General features: G+C 41.4%; 4 protein-coding genes across 6 annotated transcripts; 3 read left to right on the forward strand and 1 right to left on the reverse strand.

Annotated features, from left to right (window-relative positions):
• Window positions 1-1,006: 1,006 nt before the first annotated feature.
• LOC114440123 (carcinoembryonic antigen-related cell adhesion molecule 21-like) lies at window positions 1,007-2,518 on the forward strand. The gene is made up of 3 exons (XM_028412421.1): window positions 1,007-1,260; window positions 1,475-1,820; window positions 2,406-2,518. Exons 1-3 carry the CDS (start codon window positions 1,128-1,130, stop codon window positions 2,407-2,409), a joined length of 483 nt encoding a protein of 160 aa, XP_028268222.1. The 5' UTR covers window positions 1,007-1,127; the 3' UTR covers window positions 2,410-2,518.
• Window positions 2,519-2,683: 165 nt separating this feature from the next.
• LOC114439088 (uncharacterized) lies at window positions 2,684-18,489 on the forward strand. Of its 2 annotated transcripts, XM_028410841.1 has the most exons (10): window positions 2,684-3,158; window positions 8,955-9,466; window positions 11,952-12,245; window positions 12,312-12,545; window positions 12,620-12,724; window positions 12,917-13,138; window positions 13,527-13,865; window positions 14,362-14,707; window positions 14,787-14,844; window positions 14,954-18,489. In XM_028410841.1, exons 2-10 carry the CDS (start codon window positions 9,412-9,414, stop codon window positions 15,110-15,112), a joined length of 1,812 nt encoding a protein of 603 aa, XP_028266642.1. In that variant the 5' UTR covers window positions 2,684-3,158; window positions 8,955-9,411; the 3' UTR covers window positions 15,113-18,489. The 2 variants fall into 2 exon arrangements, with proteins under 2 accessions (XP_028266642.1, XP_028266649.1); XM_028410848.1 differs by lacking the exons at window positions 2,684-3,158; window positions 11,952-12,245 and having other exon boundaries at window positions 9,176-9,466.
• Window positions 3,944-9,036, forward strand: LOC114439028 (B-cell receptor CD22-like). Its single transcript, XM_028410746.1, has 9 exons — window positions 3,944-4,427; window positions 4,714-5,007; window positions 5,074-5,307; window positions 5,418-5,522; window positions 5,715-5,936; window positions 6,325-6,663; window positions 7,233-7,581; window positions 7,705-7,762; window positions 8,201-9,036. Exons 1-9 carry the CDS (start codon window positions 4,373-4,375, stop codon window positions 8,378-8,380), a joined length of 1,836 nt encoding a protein of 611 aa, XP_028266547.1. The 5' UTR covers window positions 3,944-4,372; the 3' UTR covers window positions 8,381-9,036.
• Window positions 15,944-24,616, reverse strand: pla2g6 (phospholipase A2, group VI (cytosolic, calcium-independent)). 2 transcript variants are annotated; one of them, XM_028410532.1, is made up of 18 exons: window positions 24,538-24,616; window positions 23,706-23,926; window positions 22,884-23,093; window positions 22,361-22,541; window positions 21,964-22,151; window positions 21,757-21,853; window positions 21,418-21,600; window positions 21,194-21,302; window positions 20,231-20,347; window positions 19,833-19,923; window positions 19,440-19,603; window positions 19,210-19,360; window positions 18,917-19,053; window positions 18,008-18,162; window positions 17,872-17,923; window positions 17,485-17,600; window positions 17,208-17,281; window positions 15,944-17,043 (listed from the first exon to the last, which is right to left on the reverse strand). In XM_028410532.1, the coding sequence occupies exons 2-18, from the start codon at window positions 23,918-23,920 to the stop codon at window positions 16,899-16,901; spliced, it is 2,385 nt and encodes a 794-aa protein (XP_028266333.1). In that variant the 5' UTR covers window positions 23,921-23,926; window positions 24,538-24,616; the 3' UTR covers window positions 15,944-16,898. The 2 variants fall into 2 exon arrangements, with proteins under 2 accessions (XP_028266333.1, XP_028266344.1); XM_028410543.1 differs by lacking the exon at window positions 20,231-20,347.
• Window positions 24,617-25,337: the final 721 nt, after the last annotated feature.

A 25,337-nucleotide genomic window follows, 5' to 3' on the forward strand; every position in this document is an offset into this window, starting at 1 on the left:
CTCCTGTGCTATCAAAGGCTACGAGGACCTCAGAGCCCCTGAAGTCTCAGTGGGTGAGTGACAGGGGACGTCTCCTCCTCATGTTACAAATGCTCTGATTAATACACCAATACTGAACCTCTTCTTTGTACTGATTCAGATTCTGTCACAGAGACCTGCTTCACTGTGACCTATGCTGGAGGGAGGATGTGTTCTTATACCCAGACATCAGTGAATGAGTCCTGCTCCATCACACATCCCACAGGTTAGTTAGTTTGTTTTTATGATCATGACATATGTGTTTTGACATTTCAGTCAGATATTTCTTTATATACTGACTTGTTAATTATAACCTAAGTTAAATGTATGTATCATCTTCCAACAGAAGTACAGGTTCAATGGATTCCTACATATCAGTCACCAGTTCAACTGACCTGTAACACCAGCTGTCCAATGACTGACAGTCAAACTGTCTTTACATGGTGGGCCCGCAATACAAAGTTAAGCACACAAGACCGTCAGTATTCAGTTTACAAATACTCTGCTGACAGTTTCTCCTGTGCTGTAAAAGGCCTCGAACATCTGCAGTCTCCCGAAGTCTGTGAGTATGAACCAATCAATGCTCTGACTTACAGAATGACACATGAACACACACAGAGGGCTGTTAGGAAATATGATGGTCTGAATAATGAGGCATTATACTGCATACAAATACAATTAGTGGATTATTAGTGGGACTTTAAATAAATCTGGGATAAAACTTTTGACCACTAGGTGTCACTGAGAGTTTAACATTCTGTTATAGTATAAACTAAATATCAAAGTTAAACAAACTAAAGTCATAACTGTATGACTACATATTTGTGAACATATGTAAACTGTATGTGTTCATCATGTTCTGTTGAAGTGAACAGTAAACTACTGTTAGTGTTTTCTGTATTTCAGGTGTGGGTAGGAGCTGCTGGAGTGTGAACTATGTCAGGCGGAGAATCTGTGCTCTGCAAGGCTCCTCAGTCATCATCACTAGTCAATACTCATATCCACACCGACCACTGTCAAAATCATGGAATAGAACAAAAATACGAGGTAGGCAGGACGAGGCTGAGCAGGTGACTGAGGATGCAGGTCGTGTGGAGTATCATGACAACATGAGAAATCAACACAACCTGACAATCAAGAACCTGACGGAGGCTGACTCAGCAGAATATTCACTCACAATTCAGAAACATGGAAGAACAAGGAAACTGTCTCATTTTCCTGGAGTCACTTTGGTCGTCACAGGTAACTCAGAGCATTAAATAACTTGTAACAGTGCTGATGTTACCACAGTGTCTTTGTCCTGCTTTGACTAAACAATGGGACCAAAAATGACCAACTGATCACAGCCTTAGTTTGTTTGTCTCTGGATGCACTTCATAACATGAACATCAACACAAAGCCTGTTTGCACTGCAGCAGTAAGAAAGAGACACTGACTGACTCTCACCATGTTTCAGGTGTCAGAGTGCAGCTGCATCCTGCAGTGGTGACAGAGGGACAGACAGTCAGACTGACCTGCAGCACCAGCTGTCCTCTGACTGACACAGCCTACATCTGGTACTTCAACAGTCGACCTCTGAACCTGCCACACAGCCAAAACAAACACCTGCTTCTAGATCCAGTCAGCAGCCAGCATGCAGGAAGATACTACTGTTCAGTCAGAAGCAGCAAAACAAGCCTCAGCTCCAGTGAGGAGACTCTCACTGTCCGAAGTCTCACAGGCAAATGGGAAGCAGCAGCAGCAGCAGGAGTTTCTGCAGCTCTCCTGGCTTTAATACTTGTCATGGTGTTCCTGTGGATCAGGTCAGTAACACTGTTCTCTGTTTTAGATAAATGATGTTAACACTTTCATTTTAAATCATTTCAACACGTTTTATTTTTTGAAAAACAGAAAAAAGAGGGTTTCCAGTCAATCTTCAAGAACTGAAACATCAAACCACTTAGAGCAGGTAAAATCCAGGATTTAAACAACCTTACAGAAGTAGAGTAACCTCACTCTTATTTGATCATCTGATCAGTTTCTCTTTAGACAGAATGATCATTTATTGCTGAGCAGGACAGAAGTTACAGAAGTTTGTGATATTGCCTGTAGCTTTAAACTCATCCCCTACATGTGTTCCTGCTAAACTCCATGATGTCTCTCAGGTTAACACAGCACAACTGTGTCATCTCTGTAGCCACTATCAGACATACTGTTGTTATATATTCACACGGTTTCATAGTATCAAAGTTGAGTGCTGCATTGAATCATTTTTAAACAATATATTAGAGTAATACAGACTTTTGTCACTGATTGCAGCACTCAGACACAATGACACATCAAAAGCATCCAATAAAACACTTATTATATATTTTCCACACACTGATCACTGTGTCTTGTTTCCTCAGCTGAATCCTGATCCCATGTATGAAAACGTGTCAGCTCAGGCAGCAGAGCAGGATGATCATCAGTACAGCAGACTCCACTTCCCTAAAAACCACACAGCTGATCTCTACTCCACCATCAGACCGCTGCCTTCTGATCAAGACAACAAAGGTTTAGAGTCTGTAACCTCTGAGTCTGATTAAGAAGTGGAAATTTGCTGGATACAACTAAGAGTTGTGTTTGTTTTCCAACAAAACAATATGTATCAGATACTTCAACTCATTTGAAAGAAAACCCTTTGAGGTGTTTAACAAACTTGTCTTGTTAATATTGGATTCCTGCACTTTGAAACTGTCTGACTGTGTTATCTTAAAATGTTCATTCAGCTAATTTGTTTTGGTCTGAAATTTGTATTTGAAGCTTGTTAAAATCAACAACATACCTACATTTACTCAAGAAAATTTTACATACTTGATGGACAACCTGGATTCTGAATGGGCCCTGTTAACCTGCTGATTATTATCAGTAAACCTTAAAGTGCCAGACTTGTGTGCTTTTGCTCCAACTCAGAGACTTGTAGTTGTGACAGTGTCAGGTTTGAACTGTTTTACTGTCAACACAGTGTGGTTCTCTGCATGTGTTCTATGGTATTGACTTCACAGATATCATGTCTATGTGTTTCTTTTTTTTCCTCTGCCACAAAATAACCACAGACAGCTTCTGCTCTCACTCACTGTGCTTTTGCTCTAACTCAGAGATAGTTGTGACAGTGTCAGGTTTGTAAAACTGTTTTACTGTCAGCAGCTTCTGCTCTCACTCCATAAACAGCAGCATATGAAAATGCATTTATGCAGCGTGTTTTGATGTAAAAGCGAATTTGTTTGTATGATTTATTTGCAAGTAGATGCTGTGTTCTGTGACGCGGTTGCTTGGGAGTCCCAGCTGTTTGGCTGGAGTGTCGTGTTGCCATGGAGACACAGAGCGGTTGTGTGGATGGCTGTGCTCTCTGCTTTAGTTGGAGCCGCTGAGTTAGTTACAGTGTTAATAGTTTATGTCTCACGCCTGATGCAGCATCGTGAGTATGTGACTTTGTTTTTATTTTATCTAATTAATCTTTGAATGGAATCACTTGCTATTGTTTTGTGCTTGTGTTTATATTTTGATCGAGTAATTCTATAACTGTGATTGTCATGCGTAGATCCAGATGAGATGTGGATGTGCGATGTGATGTATTGTTCTGTTAATATTATAGGTTAAGGTTTATTAGACAAACAACGTTTAAATATTATTTTATTCAGTTTTAGAAAATGCATATTGAGTGTTAAAAATCATAGCGTTAATCAGTTGTATTTATCTGTTTCAGTTTTACACTTTCCTACTCCAATAAACCTGTTAGACAAGAAGTCGTCTTAGAGTCTTGGAAAAAGGAAACGAGTTTAACTGGCCTGTTAAAGTATAGCGGACATATACCGATGTAAGAAAGTTCAGACGGTTCAGACACAGAAAATAATAAAGATCAGGTCAGCATGTCTCCATTCATATTTTCCCACACCAGAAAATAACCACAGCTAGTTTCTGCTCTAACCGTACAAAGTGCCACATGTAAAAACACATGCACCAATGAAGATGCAGTGTAAGAACATTTAAACTGCTTTATGTTCCACAAAAGCAACATGATACTGTGTCATACACAAGACCTTTGAGTAAAAATATGTCAAACAGCAGCAGCAACACACAAGTTTCACTAGAGGTCTCTCCTTTTTTCTAAATGTGATCATGAGGAAGGAAGTGATTGTGAGGTTGTTGGAGCCGCCTGTAGCTTGTCTACCAGAAACACTCACACTGATCAGCGGTCCATTCTGTCTTACCATGCTACTGACCTGCTGGAGAATCTGACCAATCATCCATTTCTGGATATTTGATACACAAAAACATTTTAATAGAGTCACATGAGCGGCTTTCTGATTAGAAGGTGAAGTCTACAACAGCCATGTTTTTGGCAGGAGCTGGATGTATATTTGTGGGTTTCATTCTGTGTGTCTCAGGTATGAATGATTTTATTTTTCTTGTTTATTAACTACAATGAAGTATTAAGTAAAGACTGTAAGGTATTTCATCTGGACTGTGTGAGAGACAGAGTGAGCTGCAAAAAACATCTAACAGGAGATTCACTGTCAGCTTTAGTAACAAGATTTTCACTGTGTTTGCTTCACAAGCTCATGAAGAGAAATTATAATCCTACAGTATCACTGACTAACTACTGTTAAACAATCATGTCTTAAAATGGTATAAACCTGTCCAGATATTTTCTAATGAAATCTTCTATTAAAGGGGTTCATGGTGAACAAAACAGCATCTGTGCCTTAAAGGGTTCATCAGTGAATCTGACCTGCTCAGCTCAACATCCCACTTCCAACAAGAAATGGTACATTACGTACTCAGGTGGCTCTGAGACTGAGCTCTCTGCTCATGGAAGTCATGTAAAGTACAGAGTGTCAGAGGAGGATAACTTCACTCTGACAGTCAATGATCTAAGAGAGAATGATACTCACACTTACTGCTGCAAAGGACCTACGAGCACATCAGACACCTGTCAGCAACGTGGAATTCATCTCCGTGTTACAGGTACAGTGATTCAGACAAATGTGTGATGACTCTAAATATAAATATTATACACGTTGTTTCTGTCAGACCTGCAGGTAAAGGTGTTTCCCACCACTGAGGGACAGACAGTAACACTGATGTGCAGCACCAGCTGTGCTCTGACTGAAAAGCCTGCAGCCTACATCTGGTACAAGAACAGAGAGTTCCTCTATGAGGACTGGTCTCCCTGGTACCAAGAGCTGGTCAGCAGTGAGGAAGCAGTCAGATACTCCTGTGCTATCAAAGGCTACGAGGACCTCAGAGCCCCTGAAGTCTCAGTGGGTGAGTGACAACAATTAGCTCTTCAGCCTGTTACACAAACATGAAAAAATGACATTTTGATCATTTAAACTCTCAAAAATACTGAATCTATTTTTTTATCATTGATTCAGATTCTGTCACAGCGACCTGCTTCAGTGTGACCTATGCTAAAGGGACAATGTGTTCTTACAAACACACATCAGTGGATGAGTCCTGCTCCATCACACATCCCACAGGTGAAGCTTCACAGCACAGCTAATATATTCACAGTCATAGTTTCAGAGTAGATCATTGTTTTCTGTAATGACTGACACACAGTTCTACTCATTCTAACCACTCACATTACAAATATGCTGATCAATGTATCATTTATATATTTGTCAAGACAGAGATGAACAGCTGAAAATGAATTGATCATCTTCCAACAGAAACACATGTTCAAAGGACTCCTCCAGACACACCAGGTTGTGTCAGACTGACCTGTAACACCAGCTGCATTATGACCGACCCTCTGACTTCAGTTACGTGGTATAAAAACAGACAGATTCAAAGGACGGAGGAGAAAAAACAGGTTTTAGTTCCCATCACTTCTGCAGACAGCTTCTCCTGTACTGTTAAAGGTCATGAGTATCTGCACTCTGCTGACATCTGTGAGTATGAATATGGTCTGTTAACATGTGTTATTTTGTCTTCATGGTCTGCAGGAATTAATGAAGTTGATGATGATTTTAATAGGAACACTTTAAAGTTTAATGATATTTAAAAAGTAAAACACCTCCTGTCAAAATGTTTTTCTAAAGATAGATTAAATTTGGTGTTCACAAGGCCGCAACTATTGAGACAAAACATCTTATTAATGTATTTCAGCATCCGTTACTAAATGTCAAAAATATTAAATCCTTTATTTTTAAAATAAGTATCTGTTAAAGAACAAACACTTTGTCAAATATAATAATGATCCTAATTAATCAATACAGGCCTGTGTAACACCATCTCTTATCTTGTGTAAAGTTTCCATATATTTCACATGTATTTCAGGTGCTGAGGAGAAGAACTGCTGGAGTGTGAATCATGTCAGCAGGAGAGTCTGTGCTCTGAAAGGCTTTTCAGTGAACATCTCAGCCCAATACTCACATCCTGACTACCAGCAGCCAGAGTCAAAGTTCTGGTGTAAAGTAAAGAGAAACAGTGAGGAGGAGTCTGAACAGCTGTCTGAGGAAGCACATGATGTGACGTACTATGACAACACGAAGAACAAACACATCCTCATGTTCAAACATTTGACGCAGACTGACTCAGCAGAATACATATTCAGAATCAAAGCAGATGATGGAATCAAACAGTCCTACTCTCCTGGAGTCACTCTGTTTGTTACAGGTTAGTGTCATGTTTTATTCCTCTACCAGCAGCAGTCACCAGACGGCTAAATATCTGAACATGTTTTAAGATGAGAGCAGAGATGTGGCTCATGTACATACAGGTCCACATCATGAAAACACTGATGTTATCTACATTATATTTATACATGTCAGCTCCATGTTTACATCATCTCAGCCATGTAGCCAGATGTGCTGTGCTGGTTATCAGTAACATCACCATGTGCTCATGCAGACCCATTCAAATGTTTTTATTAATGCCAAAAGATGAAGAGAAAATACTAAACTATTTCATCTTTACAAAATTGTTACAAGACACTGAAATCAATGGTTACATGTATGTGAATTTAACACTTACTGTAGCTCTGTCATATCCATGGACACAAATAGTCAAAGTAAATAGGGTGAACAGATGATGAAGAGTAGATCTTGAAACACAAATCTCTTTGTAACAGTGATATGGATTGCTTTGGAAACAAAAAGACTTATTCTGTGATTCAATGTTGTGTTTCATAAGACCCAGCTGTCAAATGTCTCTTACATTTACTGATCAATCTGTCTGTCTTCCAGACCTGAAAGTGCAGATAACACCGTCTGTAGTGGTGACAGAGGGACAGACAGTCAGACTGACCTGCAGCACCAGCTGTCCTCTGACTGACACAGCCTACATCTGGTACTTCAACAGTCGACCTCTGAACCTGTCACACAGCCAAAACAAACACCTGCTTCTAGACCCAGTCAGCAGCCAGCATGCAGGAAGATACTGCTGTTCAGTCAGAAAAGGCACCAAAAGCATCAGAGCCAATGAAGAGACTCTCACTGTCCAAAGTCTCACAGGCAAATGGGAAGCAGCAGCAGCAGCAGGAGTTTCTGCAGCTCTCCTGGCTTTAATCCTTGTCATGGTGTTCCTGTGGATCAGGTCAGTAACACTGTTCTCTGTTTTAGATAAATGATGTTCACACTTTGATTTTAAATGGCTTCAACAAATATTTATTCATGTATATAGGTATATATATTTATATTCTTTTTTTTTGAAAAACAGAAAAAAGAGGGTTTCCAGTCAATCTTCAAGAACTGAAACATCAAACCACTTAGAGCAGGTAAAAACGAGATTTAAACAACCTTACAGAAGTAGAGTAACCTCACTCTTATTTGATCATCTGATCAGTTTCTCTTTAGACAGAATGATCATTTATTGCTGAGCAGGACAGAAGTTACAGAAGTTTGTGATATTGCCTGTAGCTTTAAACTCATCCCCTACATGTGTTCCTGCTAAACTCCTCCATGATGTCTCTCAGGTTAACACAGCACAACTGTGTCATCTCTGTAGCCACTATCAGACATACTGTTGTTACATATTCACACGGTTTCATAGTATCAAAGTTGAGTGCTGCATTGAATCATTTTTAAACAATATATTAGAGTAATACATTTTGTCACTGATTGCAGCACTCAGACACAATGAGACATCAAAAGCATCCAATAAAACACTTATTATATATTTTCCACACACTGATCACTGTGTCTTGTTTCCTCAGCTGAATCCTGATCCCATGTATGAAAACGTGTCAGCTCAGGCAGCAGAGCAGGATGATCATCAGTACAGCAGACTCCACTTCCCTAAAAACCACACAGCTGATCTCTACTCCACCATCAGACCGCTGCCTTCTGATCAAGACAACAAAGGTTTAGAGTCTGTAACCTCTGAGTCTGATTAAGAAGTGGAAATTTGCTGGATAAAAACTAAGAGTTGTGTTTGTTTTCCAACAAAACAATATGTATCAGATACTTCAACTCATTTGAAAGAAAACCCTTTGAAGTGTTTAACAAACTTGTCTTGTTAATATTGGATTCCTGCACTTTGAAACTGTCTGACTGTGTTATCTTAAAATGTTCATTCAGCTAATTTGTTTTGGTCTGAAATTTGTATTTGAAGCTTGTTAAAATCAACAACATACCTACATTTACTCAAGAAGATTTTACATACTTGATGGACAACCTGGATTGTGAATGGGCCCTGTTAACCTGCTGATTATTATCAGTAAACCTTAAAGTGCCAGACTTGTGTGCTTTTGCTCCAACTCAGAGACTTGTAGTTGTGACAGTGTCAGGTTTGAACTGTTTTACTGTCAACACAGTGTGGTTCTCTGCATGTGTTCTATGGTATTGACTTCACAGATATCATGTCTATGTGTTTCTTTTTTTTCCTCTGCCACAAAATAACCACAGACAGCTTCTGCTCTCACTCACTGTGCTTTTGCTCTAACTCAGAGATAGTTGTGACAGTGTCAGGGTATTTTTTTTCACACCAGAAAATAACCACAGCTAGTTTCTGCTCTAACCGTACAAAGTGCCACATGTAAAAACACATGCACCAATGAAGATGCAGTGTAAGAACATTTAAACTGCTTTATGTTCCACAAAAGCAACATGATACTGTGTCATACACAAGACCTTTGAGTAAAAATATGTCAAACAGCAGCAGCAACACACAAGTTTCACAAGAGGTCTCTCCTTTTTTCTAAATGTGATCATGAGGAAGGAAGTGATTGTGAGGTTGTTGGAGCCGCCTGTAGTTTGTCTACCAGAAACACTCACACTGATCAGCGGTCCATTCTGTCTTACCATGCTACTGACCTGCTGGAGAATCTGACCAATCATCCATTTCTGGATATTTGATACACACAAAAACATTTTAATAGAGTCACATGAGCGGCTTTCTGATTAGAAGGTGAAGTCTACAACAGCCATGTTTTTGGCAGGAGCTGGATGTATATTTGTGGGTTTCATTCTGTGTGTCTCAGGTATGAATGATTTTATTTTTCTTGTTTATTAACTACAATGAAGTATTAACTAAAGACTGTAAGGTATTTCATCTGGACTGTGTGAGAGAGACAGAGTGAGCTGCAAAAAACTTCTAACAGGAGATTCACTGTCAAAGTCAAGTCAAAGTCAAAAGTCAAAGTCGGCTTTATTGTCAAATCTGCTATATGTGCTGGACATACAGAGAATCGAAATTGCGTTACTCTTCACTCTGCAACATATAACATGTAACTAAAAACTAAAGATAAATATAAAGTGTAAAAAATGTACCTACAATGAGGCACACACAAAATACAAGGCACAAAATGAAGGCACAATGCAGTAAGAGTGCAAAAGATGTATAGTGCAAGACAGTGCAGTTGGCATAATATAAACAGGAGTGGTTTAACTTATAACAGCTTATTGAGACTGATATGAGAGTGCAAAAAGATGTAATGGTGCAAGACAGTGCAGTTGGCATAATGTAAACAGTCCAGGAATAGTTTAAGTTATAGCAGCTTATATGAGACTGGTATGACATGACTAAGGTGCAAGAGAATGCACAGGGTAAAGTGGCTGGTGCACAGAGTTCCTATCTTGGGTGGTGGGGTGGTGGTAGGGGGGGGGGGTGGTAGGGGTAGGGGGTGGGGGGTGGTGGTAGGGGTGGGGGGTGGTGTCAGGGAAGGGGGAGAAAGTGGGGCACAGCAGGTAGAGAGTTCAGCTTCCTGACAGCCTGGTGGATGAAGCTGTCCCTCAGTCTGCTGGTCCTGGCCCGGAGGCTGCGCAGTCTCTTTGCGGAGGAAGTAGAGTCGCTGCTGTGCCTTCTTGGTCAGTGATGCAGTGTTGTTAGTCCAGGAGAGGTCCTCAGTGATGTGCACACCCAGGAACTTGGTGCTGCTCACCTGCTCCACAGCAGCACCATCGATGGTCAGAGGGGTGTGCCGACTGTGTGCTCTCCTGTAGTCCACAACCATCTCCTTTGTCTTCTCCACATTCAGGGAGAGGTTGTGGTCTCTGCACCACTCGGCCAGAAGGTGCACCTCATTCCTGTATTGTGTTTCATCTCCACTGGAGATGAGACCCACCACAGTTGTGTCGTCCGCAAACTTCACAAAGATGTTGGTGTTGTGTGTTGGCGTGCAGTCATGGGTCAGCAGAGTGAAGAGGAGGGGGCTCAGCACACATCCTTGGGGAGCCCCGGTGTTCATTGTGATGGTGCTGGATATGTTTCTGCCGACCCGCACTGTCTGAGGTCTCCCGGTGAGGAAGTCCAGCAGCCAGTTGCACAGCAAGGAGTTCAGCCCCAGCTGGTCCAGTTTGTTGATGAGCTGCTGTGGGATGATGGTGTTGAATGCTGAGCTGAAGTCTATGAACAGCATTCGAACGTATGAGTCTTTATTTTCCAGGTGGGTGAGAGCTGTGTGGAGTGCTGTGGAAACAGCATCACTGGTTGACCGGTTGGGCCGATATGCAAACTGGAAGGGGTCCAGGGAGGGAGGGAGGGCCGTCTTGATGTGTTTCATGACTAACCATTCAAAGCACTTCATGATGATGGGTTCGAGCGCTACTGGACGGTAGACATTGAAGCAGGCGGGGATGGACTTCTTCGTCACAGGGATGATTGTGGTGGCTTTGAAGCAGGTGGGGACAACAGCCTGGCTCAGTGAGATGTTGAAGATGTCTGTAAACACCTCAGCGAGCTCCTCAGCACAGTCTCTGAGCACACGGCCAGGTATGTTGTCAGGACAAGGAGGTTTGCGTGCGTTGATCTGGCTGAGAGATGTCTTCACGCTGGCTCGGGACAGGGAAAATACCTGGTCAGTGGGAGAGGATGTGATTTTTTGTGCAGGAGTGCTGTTGAGTGCTTCAAAGCGTCCAAAGAAATCATTCAGCTAGTTCAGCAGAGAGCTGTTGCTGTCACAGCTCTGTGGTGGGGGCTTGTAGTCTGTGATGGTCTGTATCCCCCGCCACAGGCTCCGGGTGTCCCTGCTGTCGCTGAGGTGGTGGGCAACCCTCCTGGAGTACTGCCTCTTCGCCTTCCTGATGCCAGGGGACAGGTCAGCTCTGGCTGACTTTAGGCTGGTGTCGTCGCCTCTTCTGAAGGCAGCGTTCCTGGCCCTCAGCAGCCTGTAGACCTCCCCTGTCAGCCATGGTTTCTGACTGGCTCGAATGCTGACAGTCCTGGTTTCAGTTACATCATCAATGCATTTGGTGATGTAAGCAGTGACAGTCTCTGAGTACTCCTGGAGGTCAGTGCAGTTGTTGTGGGTTGCAGCCTGCTTAAACACATCCCAGTCTGTTGTGCTGAAACAGTCCTGTGGCTCCCTCCGGCCACACTCTCACTTCTTTTCGGACCGGTTTGGCTTCACAAGCTCATGAAGAGACATTATAATCCTACAGTATCACTGACTAACTACTGTAAAACAATAATGTCTTAAAATGGTATAAACCTGTCCAGATATTTTCTAATGAAATCTTCTATTAAAGGGGTTCATGGTGAACAAAACAGCATCTGTGCCTTAAAGGGTTCATCAGTGAATCTGACCTGCTCAGCTCAACATCCCACTTCCAACAAGAAATGGTACATTAGGTACTCAGGTGGCTCTGAGACTGAGCTCTCTGCTCATGGAAGTCATGTAAAGTACAGAGTGTCAGAGGAGGATCACTTCACTCTGACAGTCAATGATCTAAGAGAGAATGATACTCACACTTACTGCTGCAAAGGACCTACGAGCACATCAGACACCTGTCAGCAACGTGGAATTCATCTCCGTGTTACAGGTACAGTGATTCAGACAAATGTGTGATGACTCTAAATATAAATATTATACACGTTGTTTCTGTCAGACCTGCAGTTAAAGGTGTTTCCCACCACTGAGGGACAGACAGTAACACTGATGTGCAGCACCAGCTGTCCTCTGACTGAAAAGCCTGCAGCCTACATCTGGTACAAGAACAGAGAGTTCCTCTATGAGGACTGGTCTCCCTGGTACCAAGAGCTGGTCAGCAGTGAGGAAGCAGTCAGATACTCCTGTGCTATCAAAGGCTACGAGGACCTCAGAGCCCCTGCAGTCTCAGTGGGTGAGTGACAACAATTAGCTCTTCAGCCTGTTACACAAACATGAAAAAATGACATTTTTTTATCATTGATTCAGATTCTGTCACAGCGACCTGCTTCAGTGTGACCTATGCTAAAGGGACAATGTGTTCTTACAAACACACATCAGTGGATGAGTCCTGCTCCATCACACATCCCACAGGTGAAGCTTCACAGCACAGCTAATATATTCACAGTCATAGTTTCAGAGTAGATCATTGTTTTCTGTAATGACTGACACACAGTTCTACTCATTCTAACCACTCACATTACAAATGTGCTGATCAATGTATCATTTATATATTTGTCAAGACAGAGATGAACAGCTGAAAATGAATTGATCATCTTCCAACAGAAACACATGTTCAAAGGACTCCTCCAGACACATCAGGTCATGTCAGACTGACCTGTAACACCAGCTGCGTTATGACCGACCCTCTGACTTCAGTTACGTGGTATAAAAACAGACAGATTCAAAGGACGGAGGAGAAAAAACAGCTTTTAGTTCCCATCACTTCTGCAGACAGCTTCTCCTGTACTGTTAAAGGTCATGAGTATCTGCACTCTGCTGACATCTGTGAGTATGAATATGGTCTGTTAACATGTGTTATTTTGTCTTCATGGTCTGCAGGAATTAATGAAGTTGATGATGATTTGAATAGGAACACTGTAAAGTTTAATGCTATTTAAAAAGTAAAACACCTCCTGTGAGAGTCCAAAATGTTTTACTAAAGATAGATTAAATTTAATGTTCACAAGGCCGCAACTATTGAGACAAAACATCTTATTAATGTATTTCAGCATCTGTTACTAAATGTCAAAAATATTAAATCCTTTACACATTTTTAAATAATTATCTGCTAAAGAACAAACACTTACTAATTATCCTAATTAATCAATACAGGCCTGTGTAATACCATCTCTTATCTTGTGTAATGTTTCCATATATTTCACATGTATTTCAGGTGCTGAGGAGAAGAACTGCTGGAGTGTGAATCATGTCAGCAGGAGAGTCTGTGCTCTGAAAGGCTTTTCAGTGAACATCTCAGCCCAATACTCACATCCTGACTACCAGCAGCCAGAGTCAAAGTTCTGGTGTAAAGTAAAGAGAAACAGTGAGGAGGAGTCTGAACAGCTGTCTGAGGAAGCACACAATGTGACGTACTATGACAACACGAAGAACAAACACATCCTCATGTTCAAATATTTGAAGCAGACTGACTCAGCAGAATACATATTCAGAATCAAAGCAGAAGATGGAATCAAACAGTCCTACTCTCCTGGAGTCACTCTGTTTGTTACAGGTTAGTGTCATGTTTTTATTCCTCTACCAGCAGCAGTCACCAGACGGCTAAATATCTGAACATGTTTTAAGATGAGAGCAGAGATGTGGCTCATGTACATACAGGTCCACATCATGAAAACACTGATGTTATCTACATTATATTTATACATGTCAGCTCCATGTTTACATCATCTCAGCCATGTAGCCAGATGTGCTGTGCTGGTTATCAGTAACATCACCATGTGCTCATGCAGACCCATTCAAATGTTTTTATTAATGCCAAAAGATGAAGAGAAAATACTAAACTATTTCATCTTCACATAATCTGTGTTACAAGACACTGAAATCAATGGTTACATTTATGTGAATTTAACACTTACTGTAGCTCTGTCATATCCATGGACACAAATAGTCAAAGTTGCTTATGCTTATCTTTTATTTAGGGTGAACAGTCGATGAAGGGTAAATATTGAAACACAATCTTACATTTACTGATCAATCTGTCTGTCTTCCAGACCTGAAAGTGCAGATAACACCGTCTGCAGTGGTGACAGAGGGACAGACAGTCAGACTGACCTGCAGCACCAGCTGTCCTCTGACTGACACAGCCTACATCTGGTACTTCAACAGTCGACCTCTGAACCTGTCACACAGCCAAAACAAACACCTGCTTCTAGACCCAGTCAGCAGCCAGCATGCAGGAAGATACTACTGTTCAGTCAGAAAAGGCACCAAAAGCATCAGAGCCAATGAAAAGACTCTCACTGTTCAAAGTATCACAGGCAAATGGGAAGCAGCAGCAGCAGGAGTTTCTGCAGCTCTCCTGGCTTTAATACTTGTCATGGTGTTCCTGTGGATCAGGTCAGTAACACTGTTCTTTGATTTAGGTCAGGGACAGCATCAACCATTTATTTTTATATTCACTCTTTTCACTAACTAGAAAAAAGAAGCTCTCCAGACAGGCTCCTACAAACACAACTTTTGACAACTTGGAGCAGGTAAGTAATCAGTTCATGTATGTTTTCTCAACAACAATCCCAACAATACTTGGCATTTTTTAAAAGTGGTTTTTTTCTTGTATTTTTGACATTAACTTCTGGTCCCAAGTATGATGTCATCGCAGCGCAACCAGCAGAGGAGGAACTTCACTACAGTGATGTCCACTTCTCAAAGAACAACCCGGATCCTCTGTACTCCGTACTCCAAAATAAAGAGCAGGTCCCTTATGCTGAGGTGAACTTTAGAACCAACACAACCCCTGAGTAGGCACACCAGGGTATCACAGTCACAAGCTCACATGGTAACAAAACACAGGAAATAAAAGTTGTTCGTTCTATATTTGAAACGATTGACCACCAGAGCCTCATCCTACAACTAGATAACCACAACCTTTTTCTTGCAAATAGCTCAGTCACAGCTACACATATCAAAGCCATGAGCCGTGAGAAATAACATGCTAGGTGGCGCTATTTACATCTCGGCATGGCATATTTACTTCCATTTACTAAATAGGAACTGTGCAGTGCAACACCTCCAGGCTATTTCTTTAAAATAGCAAACCTATAGTAATTATTTATTTCATACTAACTGAAAGCTAAAGCCTTTATTGCCACGTAGGAATTTCGCGGTTGAATTCTGAGGCCATGCAAGAGTTTTAGCCTAGCTTAAATTAGCTTAATCGTTAATTGGTAGCTACGTGAGTAAGATGTTTTGCATTAGAGCTCACATATAGGTGATTAAAAAAACATACTGTGGCAATCCGGCTCGTATCCTGGTATCAAATAATTGTATTTTATCACGTGTTGTTGTTTTTTTTAACTAATGTTACAAAGGTGTTAGCAGCAAGCAAACACCAGTGCACGCGCTGCGCCGACTCCATGATGTTTTATTTCCTGTGACGTCACAACATAATCACATAAAAGGATATTTTAAAGTCAGGATGCTTTGACCATGTAAAGTTTGATATTTGTTTGTGTTTAAAAAAAAAAAGTTGTATTTTTTTACATTTATATTTCATTTTTTTTTTCAATTTATGGTATAGATCTCATTTATTAAACTATCAGTAGGAACTTTAAGAAACAAACAACAGGGTGCATCTCAGGTTATAGGTTATATATTTTATTATCATACAAGTATAGACTTCGGTAATTAATTTAGATACAAAAAAAAGGAAAATTAAGATAAATAAGAAAATGGTTGCCTCCTGTTTATTTTGTGCAAGAGGCATCAGCAGCAGCAGTCCTCTGTATGTCCTTCAAGTAAAATGATAATTCAAGCCTTGTCTGCACTCATGACAATACTGTGTGGATTGACAGTGTACAACATGCACGCAGTTAATCAATACACATGAGACAAAACATTATGTTAAAAGTCAGTATGGATACGTTACAAAGGCATGAATATCTGATACAACAGGATAAAGGAGAACGGTTTCAGTTTTGGTCTCAGACACATAAGGCAGAACTGGCTGACCTTTACCCAAGCTGAACTGCAGTGATATGCATTTTGTCTATTATTATATGTGATGAATGCCTAACTGCCTGAGTGAAAAAGAGGAACAAGTGAAGAAGGAATGGCGAGGAGTGATGCAATTTTATTCCAACCAATCATTTTAAGCAAGTTTCTGCTGTCTGTTACTTACCAGAATGGAGAGGGGGAGGATGGCAGCTAGCTGACACAGTTACAGTCAGTGTGCGGGGCTCTTTCCATTTGCCTCCACAATACCACTTCCTTTGCCATTTCCCCTTTACTCACACACCGAGTAAAGGAGGGCTTTATCATCTCTCCTTCACAGCTTTATATACAAACTGAGTTGTATAACGAAAAGTGACATTGAAGTAATAGGATGCTACAAAATGTCCCTACAAAAGGCTACAGAAAGTCAGTTGTTAAAGGTGTTGTCAGTCATGGTTTAAGTGACTACCATACTTCTGAACTTCTCAAATTTAGACACAACAGATCTTAGTGCTTCTTCAAACTACACTTTTTGCCGTCTCCACCTCTCCCCCACTCACATTTTCCCCTTTGCATATTTTTCTGTTTCCTTGGGCTCTCAGTTCTCCAGCAGTGTCTTAGCCAGAGACTGGAGGACTTCCCTTTTTTCATATAAATACATCTGAGTTTCCCACAGCATGTCCACCAAGACTGCATCGCTCACTTCATCCAGCATCACCTCCTGAGTCAGCTGGGGACTGAGTCTGTGCAAAGCAAAGAACAGTCACTTAAGAGTTTTACATCTTTACATTTAAACCGGCAGTGAGATATCTGACATTTTCTAAGTGACAAAACTGCAACCATGTCTTGAGTGAGAAGAGGAGGCAGTAAATAAGAACTAAAAACAGCAGTTTCATTGTCAGCTGACCTGTGGTAGATGGTATCAATCATTTCACACCAGGCTCGGGCCCGGTCTACTGCACAGCCATCAGAGTCTGTACACTGTCAGAAACATGGTGTTATAATTAGAAGGAAAGAAAATCACACAGTACAGCATGATTCAGACATTAGTCCTTATGTCCAAAATATGAAGCAAAACAATCATGAGACAACTCTGACTGCATGAGATTAAAAAAGAAATTTGGGACCCAGAGCTAGCTGTTGTGTACAACATTGTTGATTTAAGAAAAAAGTAGTGTACTCACACAATCCACCAGCATTTTGCCCAGCTCCTTTGCTCCAACAAAGCTTTTGGCCAACTCCAAAGGATTGGAGGGTCTGAAAACATCCACAGAGCTCACCACCACCTGAGGAGGTTTGCCTGAAGATGCACAGCAGCACATGTACAAAACAATTATGTACTAAAGCTAGACTTTACCCAAGCCTGCTATTCACAATGTGCTGTTCAAGGTTTCTAAAGTAGCTCCATAGAAAGAGCAACAGAACAGTCAGCGCTACAAAACTATCCACACCAATTTCCCCTTCATCTGGAAAATTGCAAAATGAATACACACATTCTGATCACAAACACTGACGTTTGCAGTCACATTCACACATTATGTGCCATGTCAACAAGAAATTAAGTGCCCTACCTGTACCGAGGGAGACCACAATACCCAACTTCCTAGCGTCCTGTTCACGGCCCTGAAAGACACGACAAGATACAATAACAAAAAGATAATTTATAAATCCACATGAGTTAGCAGCCTAATGTCAGATTGCAGCTACCTCTGTTTTTAAGGCCTTATTGTATTGATGGATTTCTGACATGGCGTCTAGGGTGGGGTTATTGGCTAGCAGCCCTCCATCCAGAAAGCGGCCCATTGGTCGGAAGTAGGTGGGTGCAGCACCACTGGAGCGGGCAGCCCTCCACACAAGTTGCTCTGATGTAAACACAAGGATAAAACTAATAAAATGCTCATAACTTTTCATCAAGTGTATGTTTTATGATGCATATTAACTATGAGGCAAGAAATTTCTTTCTGAACCTGGTCGTGTAAAAGCAGTTTAGGATTTATTATGACGCATTTTTCCAGTTCTTCCTACTGATATGTTACAGTAATTTATGGTTATCAATACAACTGTAATCTAGACATAATTCAATGGCAGTAAATGGTTAATTTATTCACTTGTGTAAATTTTAGTCTTGGCATTCATTCAGTAATAACTTTCTGCAGACGAGAAGGCCCTAATAAACCACTTTAATGTTTGTATAGCGTCACCTTTTTTTAATACAGTCTAATGTTTTCCATGAGCCCACACACCTTCCTCTGTCACCTTCCTACGCTTTGTGGGCGGCTCTTCTGTGTATCCTATTATCAACACATCCTCATCCTCCCATCCTGGAACAACAACATGGCTGGCACTCAAACACAGCACCACTGTACCTCTTTGTAAAAATGATGACATGCAAATTCTGATGTATGTTTCGGAATTTCTTATTCAGTGTTCGTGGCCTGAATGTCACAAGAACTTGGTACCACTTTCCTGATATGATTACCTCATACTTGACCTGAAAACTGCTGATCACTATGCTGCCATCCTGTGGTATGATCTGTGCACTACACTTTCCCTATATTACAACATAAGAGGAGTAGTACAATGGGCCAATAAATACAATGAACATTTTCTAAGTACCTTGAGGGATGGTTAAAGGCTTGAATGTAGCTGTAGTGGCATAAGGAGGTTCTCTGTGGATGGAAGGAGGGTCATAGTTCCTGAAGATGTGCAGCTCGCCTGGATGTCTGTCAGCCAAAACACTGGTCACCATCACCCTGTACAGAAAAAAATAATTAGAGGACAGTTTAAGAATAGCTAGGTGAAATGTAGGCTACAGTGTGTGTGCTCATAAAGAGTTTTGACTATAGCCTTAACAGCTGAAATTCAAACACCTTAAGACAGCTTTTAGGTCTGTCTGTTCTGATGCAAACCTGGGGTATTGGACGTCTGTCATCTTTGTGTTTTCTCCAAATTCCTTCTTCAGAAAGTCCTCAAGTGGTGCTGATTCGTATGGTCTTGACCCCTTGAACACCTGCTCCTTCATCCTAAAGTACAGGCAGCGCAGGTACTCCATGGACTTACCTACACATAGAAAAAACGTCATTGCTCTGCTGCAATCTGTTGAAAGTACAGAAAAGACAGGAAGGAAATACAAACACACCGTGGATAATAGCAAGGGCCAAGATTCCTCCAGTGCTCGTGCCAGCTATCCAGTCAAAGAGCTCTCTGGTGGGTCGACCGGCCTCTCTCTCCAGAGCGATCAACAACTGGATCAACACCAGGCCTTTAATGCCTCCACCATCCAGACACAGCAGTTTGTCCATCCTGCAGGACAGAGCAACAAGGCTTTTGTAACAGGTTCTAAGAAGTAATGAGGTCACATGGAGGAGTGATAAAACTATCTGCATTCTACTTTTTTAGCTAGAGCCACATAAACACAGATTACAGTCTTCATCAGTGAAGAGGACCGTGTCCTGCCCCTGTGTATGCTAACAGTGCAAATTATACATATACTGTACTCCAGCCTAACAACGCTCATACATCCCATACTCACTTCCTTTTCTCTGTCTTGGGTCCATCCACTTCAGATGTGCCTCTGCTCATCACACCTAGTGCAGCCCCAGCATACATGATGTCCTCAAACCCTGTGAACCAGTCACACTATATTTTGGTACAGCAAATGCATGCAGTAAGGATAGAAAGGAAAGAGGTCACTGGGATTTCAACAAACAACAAGAGCATCTATGTATAGTCTCACTGTTTGGAAAAAAACATTTATGTTATACATTTTTTTACTAGATAATTTCTGCCTTCATAGACTTCTAAAATATCTGCAAGCATGAAAACATTATTTATCTTAGTTAATTCATATTATCAAGTACAAATTACATATTCCTTTATCCGAAGACATATAAAATTTAAAAGGGGGGAAGATGTGAGGATAGGCGTTACCTATGCCTGGAGGCTTTGTCGTGTTGGTGATGGGAGGAGGACTATGTGGAGAAGGAGGGAGGCAGCGCTGCACTCCTACACTACACAGCATATCCAGCAGTATCTTTCTATTAGGACCTTTTATGTTAACATAGACACACACACAGGCAAGATAACAAGTTAGACATGCCCACACCACACAAACAGCAGAGAGAAAGACAGAGCCAGAGAGAGAGAGAGAGAGAGAGAGGAAGGGAGAAAGCAAGGACATCAGCAAGCTGTTAGCAGGTATCAGGCGTATTCAAAAATTAAACACAAAAATTTAACACAATAACACAATTTCTGTTCCAGAGCATTGAGTGAGCTGTTTTATATACATTCTATTTATGTGCAAACACCATGTTATTATAGTATGTTAATAGTGCTTTTTCAGACAGTACTCCACAACTGAAAACATGCTTCAGCTGCGCCTGGCTGTCACTAACAGAACTTACATGCCTCTACAATAAAAGTGTCTATGCAGGAAAACAGATACTAATAATTCAGCAACACAATAGATGTAATAGAGAATTTCTGTACAACAATGAACTTCTGGGTACATGGTAAACAGCAGTGTAGAAGGGAGTGGGATTATTATTGTTTTCTAGAGCCCCTGGGTATCAGTTATGTCTAATCTTATTTTACGCAGTGTGGCAATAACATTGTTTATTGCATTGTTAAAAGTAAATGAGCTTCTAGCTACACTGCTTTCAATCAGTCACGGCATAATGTTAATTGAAGTTTTAACTATTGTCATGCTGATCTACACATGCTTTTAAATAAGACGGGACATCAGACAGCTTTGTTAGGTCAGGTACATTATATTTCTAATTCTACTAGACTCAAGACTTTCCCTTTCACATCTTTATAAGATTAACTGTCTCCGCTCATATCCTTCCCCTCAGTTTAAGGCTCTCCTTTTTTCACCTCTTCTCTTTCACTTACCTTTGCTGGTACGTGCTGCGATTAGTCCAGGTGTTTCTCCGATGTCATTGTGGATTTCAACATCAGCTCCAAACACAATTAGAGCTTTAATCAACTCCATGTGATCCATCTGATGAGCAGAGACACAATCATGGTGCATTATTATGTACAAACTGCAACTGAAGTTTTTTTCTCACTGACAGCCATGATGGATGGCCTGTCAGCAACAACAATAAAACACACACCTTCATAGCTAGATGTAGCGCTGTGTTGCCATCCTGGCCTTTCAGGTTGGCATTCGCCCCATGGGTGAGCAGCACCATCGCTGCCTCAAAGCGGCCCTTCTTGGTCAAAATGTGGAGGGCGGTCTCGCCGGTCTTACTAAGGTAGTTCACTGCACAGCCATGCTCCAGCAGCAGACGACACATCTGGCATGAAGAGAGGAAGAAGCCTTTTTTTCTCTACATGTCTGTCAAGATTCCTCTACGCTGCTTTAAATTTTTATCCCTCTATTAAGCCACAATACAGTCATCTAAGTTTTAATAGATTTCTGTGGGTTAAAAAAATGATGGAAATTGTGTAACCTCAGCAGTTTTGGCCCAGTGGAGAGGCGTCCCGCCATACAAAGCGTCCTCTGCCTGCAGTTGGCCTGGGTCTGCTTTGAGGAGCTCCTCCACACAGCTGGCAGACAAACAACAAAATCCATCTATGTAGTTTCTTTAGTAACCCCGAAGGAAATACACACATCCTTCTTTTTGAATCTATAGCTCCCAATTTTGTCAGCCACTCACTCCTTCTCACTGTACTTCATTGCAGTGTGAATGGGGTAGCCTGTGCCACCAATGACATCACACTTGGCCCCTCCTTCCAACAGGGCTTTGCCAGCCTCCACACGGCCCAGACGGCAGGCAACATGGAGCGGTGTCTCCCCGCTGTTGTTCAGCTCATTCACCCCTGAGCACAACCGTGAGCACAGAACCTGCATGAAGAGAGGATGGCAAGATGGATGGAGGAAGACAGTGCAGTTTGGAGAATCCTAGTCAACAGTAACTTTTTGTTTAATCAAATAATGACAACCAAATCCAAACCAAATCTATTTCTGATCAAATTGCGGTTGCTTTCATAATGCACTGAAATACAGAACACTGAAAGTCATTTGACGGAGACTTCTTTCCAGTACAGTCTCACCTGGATGATGACAGGAGAATCCTGCTTGGAGGCGCAGTGCATAGGTGTGTCTCCATTGCGGTCTCTGATATCGGTGCGTGCCTGGCTTTCCTCCAAGAGCTCCTTCACGCAAACCAAGTCGCCTTTCTCACATGCCAGGTGTAGTGGTGTCTGACCTGATATGTCCCGAGAATTGATCTGACTGGGGGCAGAAAGGAGACGAGTCCAGGAATATACAAGTAAGATGCCATGTTTTAGTATGAAGCAGGTGCCCCAAGCATGGAATGGTTTTGAAGACACCATCATAAAAGGCAGTCGTAAAAGATGATGAATGCTGTTTGTAGCATTGAATTCATTCAGCTGGCACTCACATACTGATGGCTCATCACTGATAAACAGCTTAGACTTTAGGCCACAAGCATTGATCTATCATTTTTGACAATGCCATTAATATCAAGATGTCATTTTGAACTGTGACACATCCAACAGCCTCAATGAGTACTGAAAAAAGAGTATTCAGATCATTAAGCAGTCCTTGCGTTACCTCTGGATGTAGTTATGTTTGAGACACTCTCTCAGGCCTGTCTCTACAGCGATGTGGGCGGAGCTCCAGTCCTGGTGATTGCGGATGCAGTCCACAATTGGCTGCACAGTCTCAGCCTTCAGAGGCAGCGTCTCGTAGAAGGGTCGCAGTTTGAGGGCATAGTGTGGAAACCAGTTCATAGCATCGTCCTCTGATGACACCTGAAACAGCCTTCAGAGCAGCACATGGGTTACATGGCCAAATTTCACAAACAAACATCTCTCAAAACCTGAAATGAGTGTCACTTAGTTATCTTGTCTCCAAAGTGTCTTTTGTTCAATAGATGTGCCTTTTTACTTTCCAATAACGTTTACAAACACTATATGCACGTTTGCAACTGCTGGGATGTTGTGAGATTTAAAATGAAGTATCTTTGACATTTCTCTCTAAATAAGCAGAACTATTGTGACTCATTGTTTTCTAGGTTCATGATGTTGCACAATAAAAAAACAAAAAACGGTGGTCATCAGCTCAACACACTCAATCTTTAACTGAGTACTTTTTTTTTAATCTACAGCTGTATGATACAACACTGATACATTCAAGATTAAGGGCTTTAATTTACTTAACCTGCCTTTTTGGTTAAAGGCAAAGGTCAGCAGTGATCTAAACTAAATGTATAAGATGACAGAGGATGAAAGTAACAAAAACGCCTGAGGGAAGGCTGCAGATTGTCAAAATATATCTTAGGAATATAACATCAGCTGCCACCTTCACCTTTACACCCTGTTTGTTCGCACTACAGATAGGACATATCACACCACTCTCCTATTCAATACCGACCTCAGAACTACAGTTGGTGTCTCGGGACACATAAGCAGACAGTCCCATGACTGACACTGGGTGTTTTTGTACAGCACTATCCGCCCCTCTTCTTTCAGCAGGACTTTGCCTCCTCCTCCGTAGTCAGACAGCGGCACATCTTTGACCCTGTAAGGGTTGGTGAAGAGGGTGGACACAGAGGAGACTGTGTCCAGCAGCCGGCCCAGGAACTGCATTGTTAGCTGCAAGCAAAGACAGGAAGGAAGACTGAAAGACATACAGCAGCACAGTGACACAGCCTATGGGATTGCTGTCAACATTAATGATTCAAGACATGATGCAACAACTCAGGAGGAGCAACAAGTGTAATATGTGGTATATTATTACATATTTTAGCTGCTGCTGGGACTCTCTGACATGACTACGTGAGGCAACATGAACAGTGAGGTTTACATGGATAAAATAAACAGTATATGAATACTGTGATCACTAGACGTACTGAGTTCAGCTGTTAGCACCTCACTTCCTATCTCACTACAAGACCTTCCTTACCTACCTGTTAAAATGAGCATAAATGTAACTAATAAAGAAAGCTGGTCCTCATTTCAAAAACGAACAAGTGGCTCCATTCATGCTGCTCACGAGTTTCATGTTATCTATCATCAATTTGACATGATACCAACGGTATAGCCCATAGCTGCGCACTGTGAGCGTAACACTTCTTTATTTTCTCATATAAAACTCCCAAATAATTCTGGACGCATTGTATGTTAGAGTATGTTACCTGCCGATTGTAGCTAATCGCATTTCCCCGTGTAAAGCCTCCAGCTTGCCGCTGTTAGCTCAGACTTACCTGCTAGCTGCTCTCTGCGCCGACTGTCTGACTTCTGACAGCTACATCAACAACCGCGTCCACGCAACCAACCTTGCTACCAATCATGATTGACGTAACGCTGCTCCAATCACAGCTCAAGGAATAAAGGTAGGCAGTGCATAGGACAGGGCATGGAAGCTGGGTTTAAAGTCTGAAAAAACGTCAGCTTTGACAAAGAAAACACTTGGAACATTTAAAAATTAAAGAAGAGTGATAACAAGTTAATTGAAGTCACAAAATTTAAAAGGCTCTGTAAGATTCCGTAGATTTAATTGCTTTGGTTAAAAAAAATCTATTTTTCACAAACAACAGCCGATAAACTGTAGTAAAACATTTTATTAAACCTTAGAAATATTAGAAGTGGGACAGATTGACTCCAGGATAGCCTACAACATAATTTGTGAAGCAGTTGATTGAACCCTCTTTTCTTCCCCATCATTCACTCACTTCCTGTGCTGTGCTGAACATGGGTTCACACTCTTACCTCTCACCTTGCAACCCTGTGACAACAGATGTGACAACAGATGTGACCAAAAAGTCTGCCATCCTTGTCTTGAAATCACTTTCATGTTAGTGTTAGTGGGGAGACGTAATGGTAGGCTAAAGTAATCATAAAAAGAAAATATAAATTGAACACAGATCAGAAGGATGAAACCCAGAAACAGCAATTTTGTATACTTCCAAAACTGAGGTGAATTAAATATGAAATGCCTTTAATTTTGTCAAATATGTTAACATGGTTAGCATGAGGAGATGCACGTTTACTGGGACTGGGATAA

Source organism: Parambassis ranga, chromosome 1 (genome assembly GCF_900634625.1).
Source record: "Parambassis ranga chromosome 1, fParRan2.1, whole genome shotgun sequence".
Lineage (NCBI taxonomy): Eukaryota > Metazoa > Chordata > Actinopteri > Ambassidae > Parambassis > Parambassis ranga.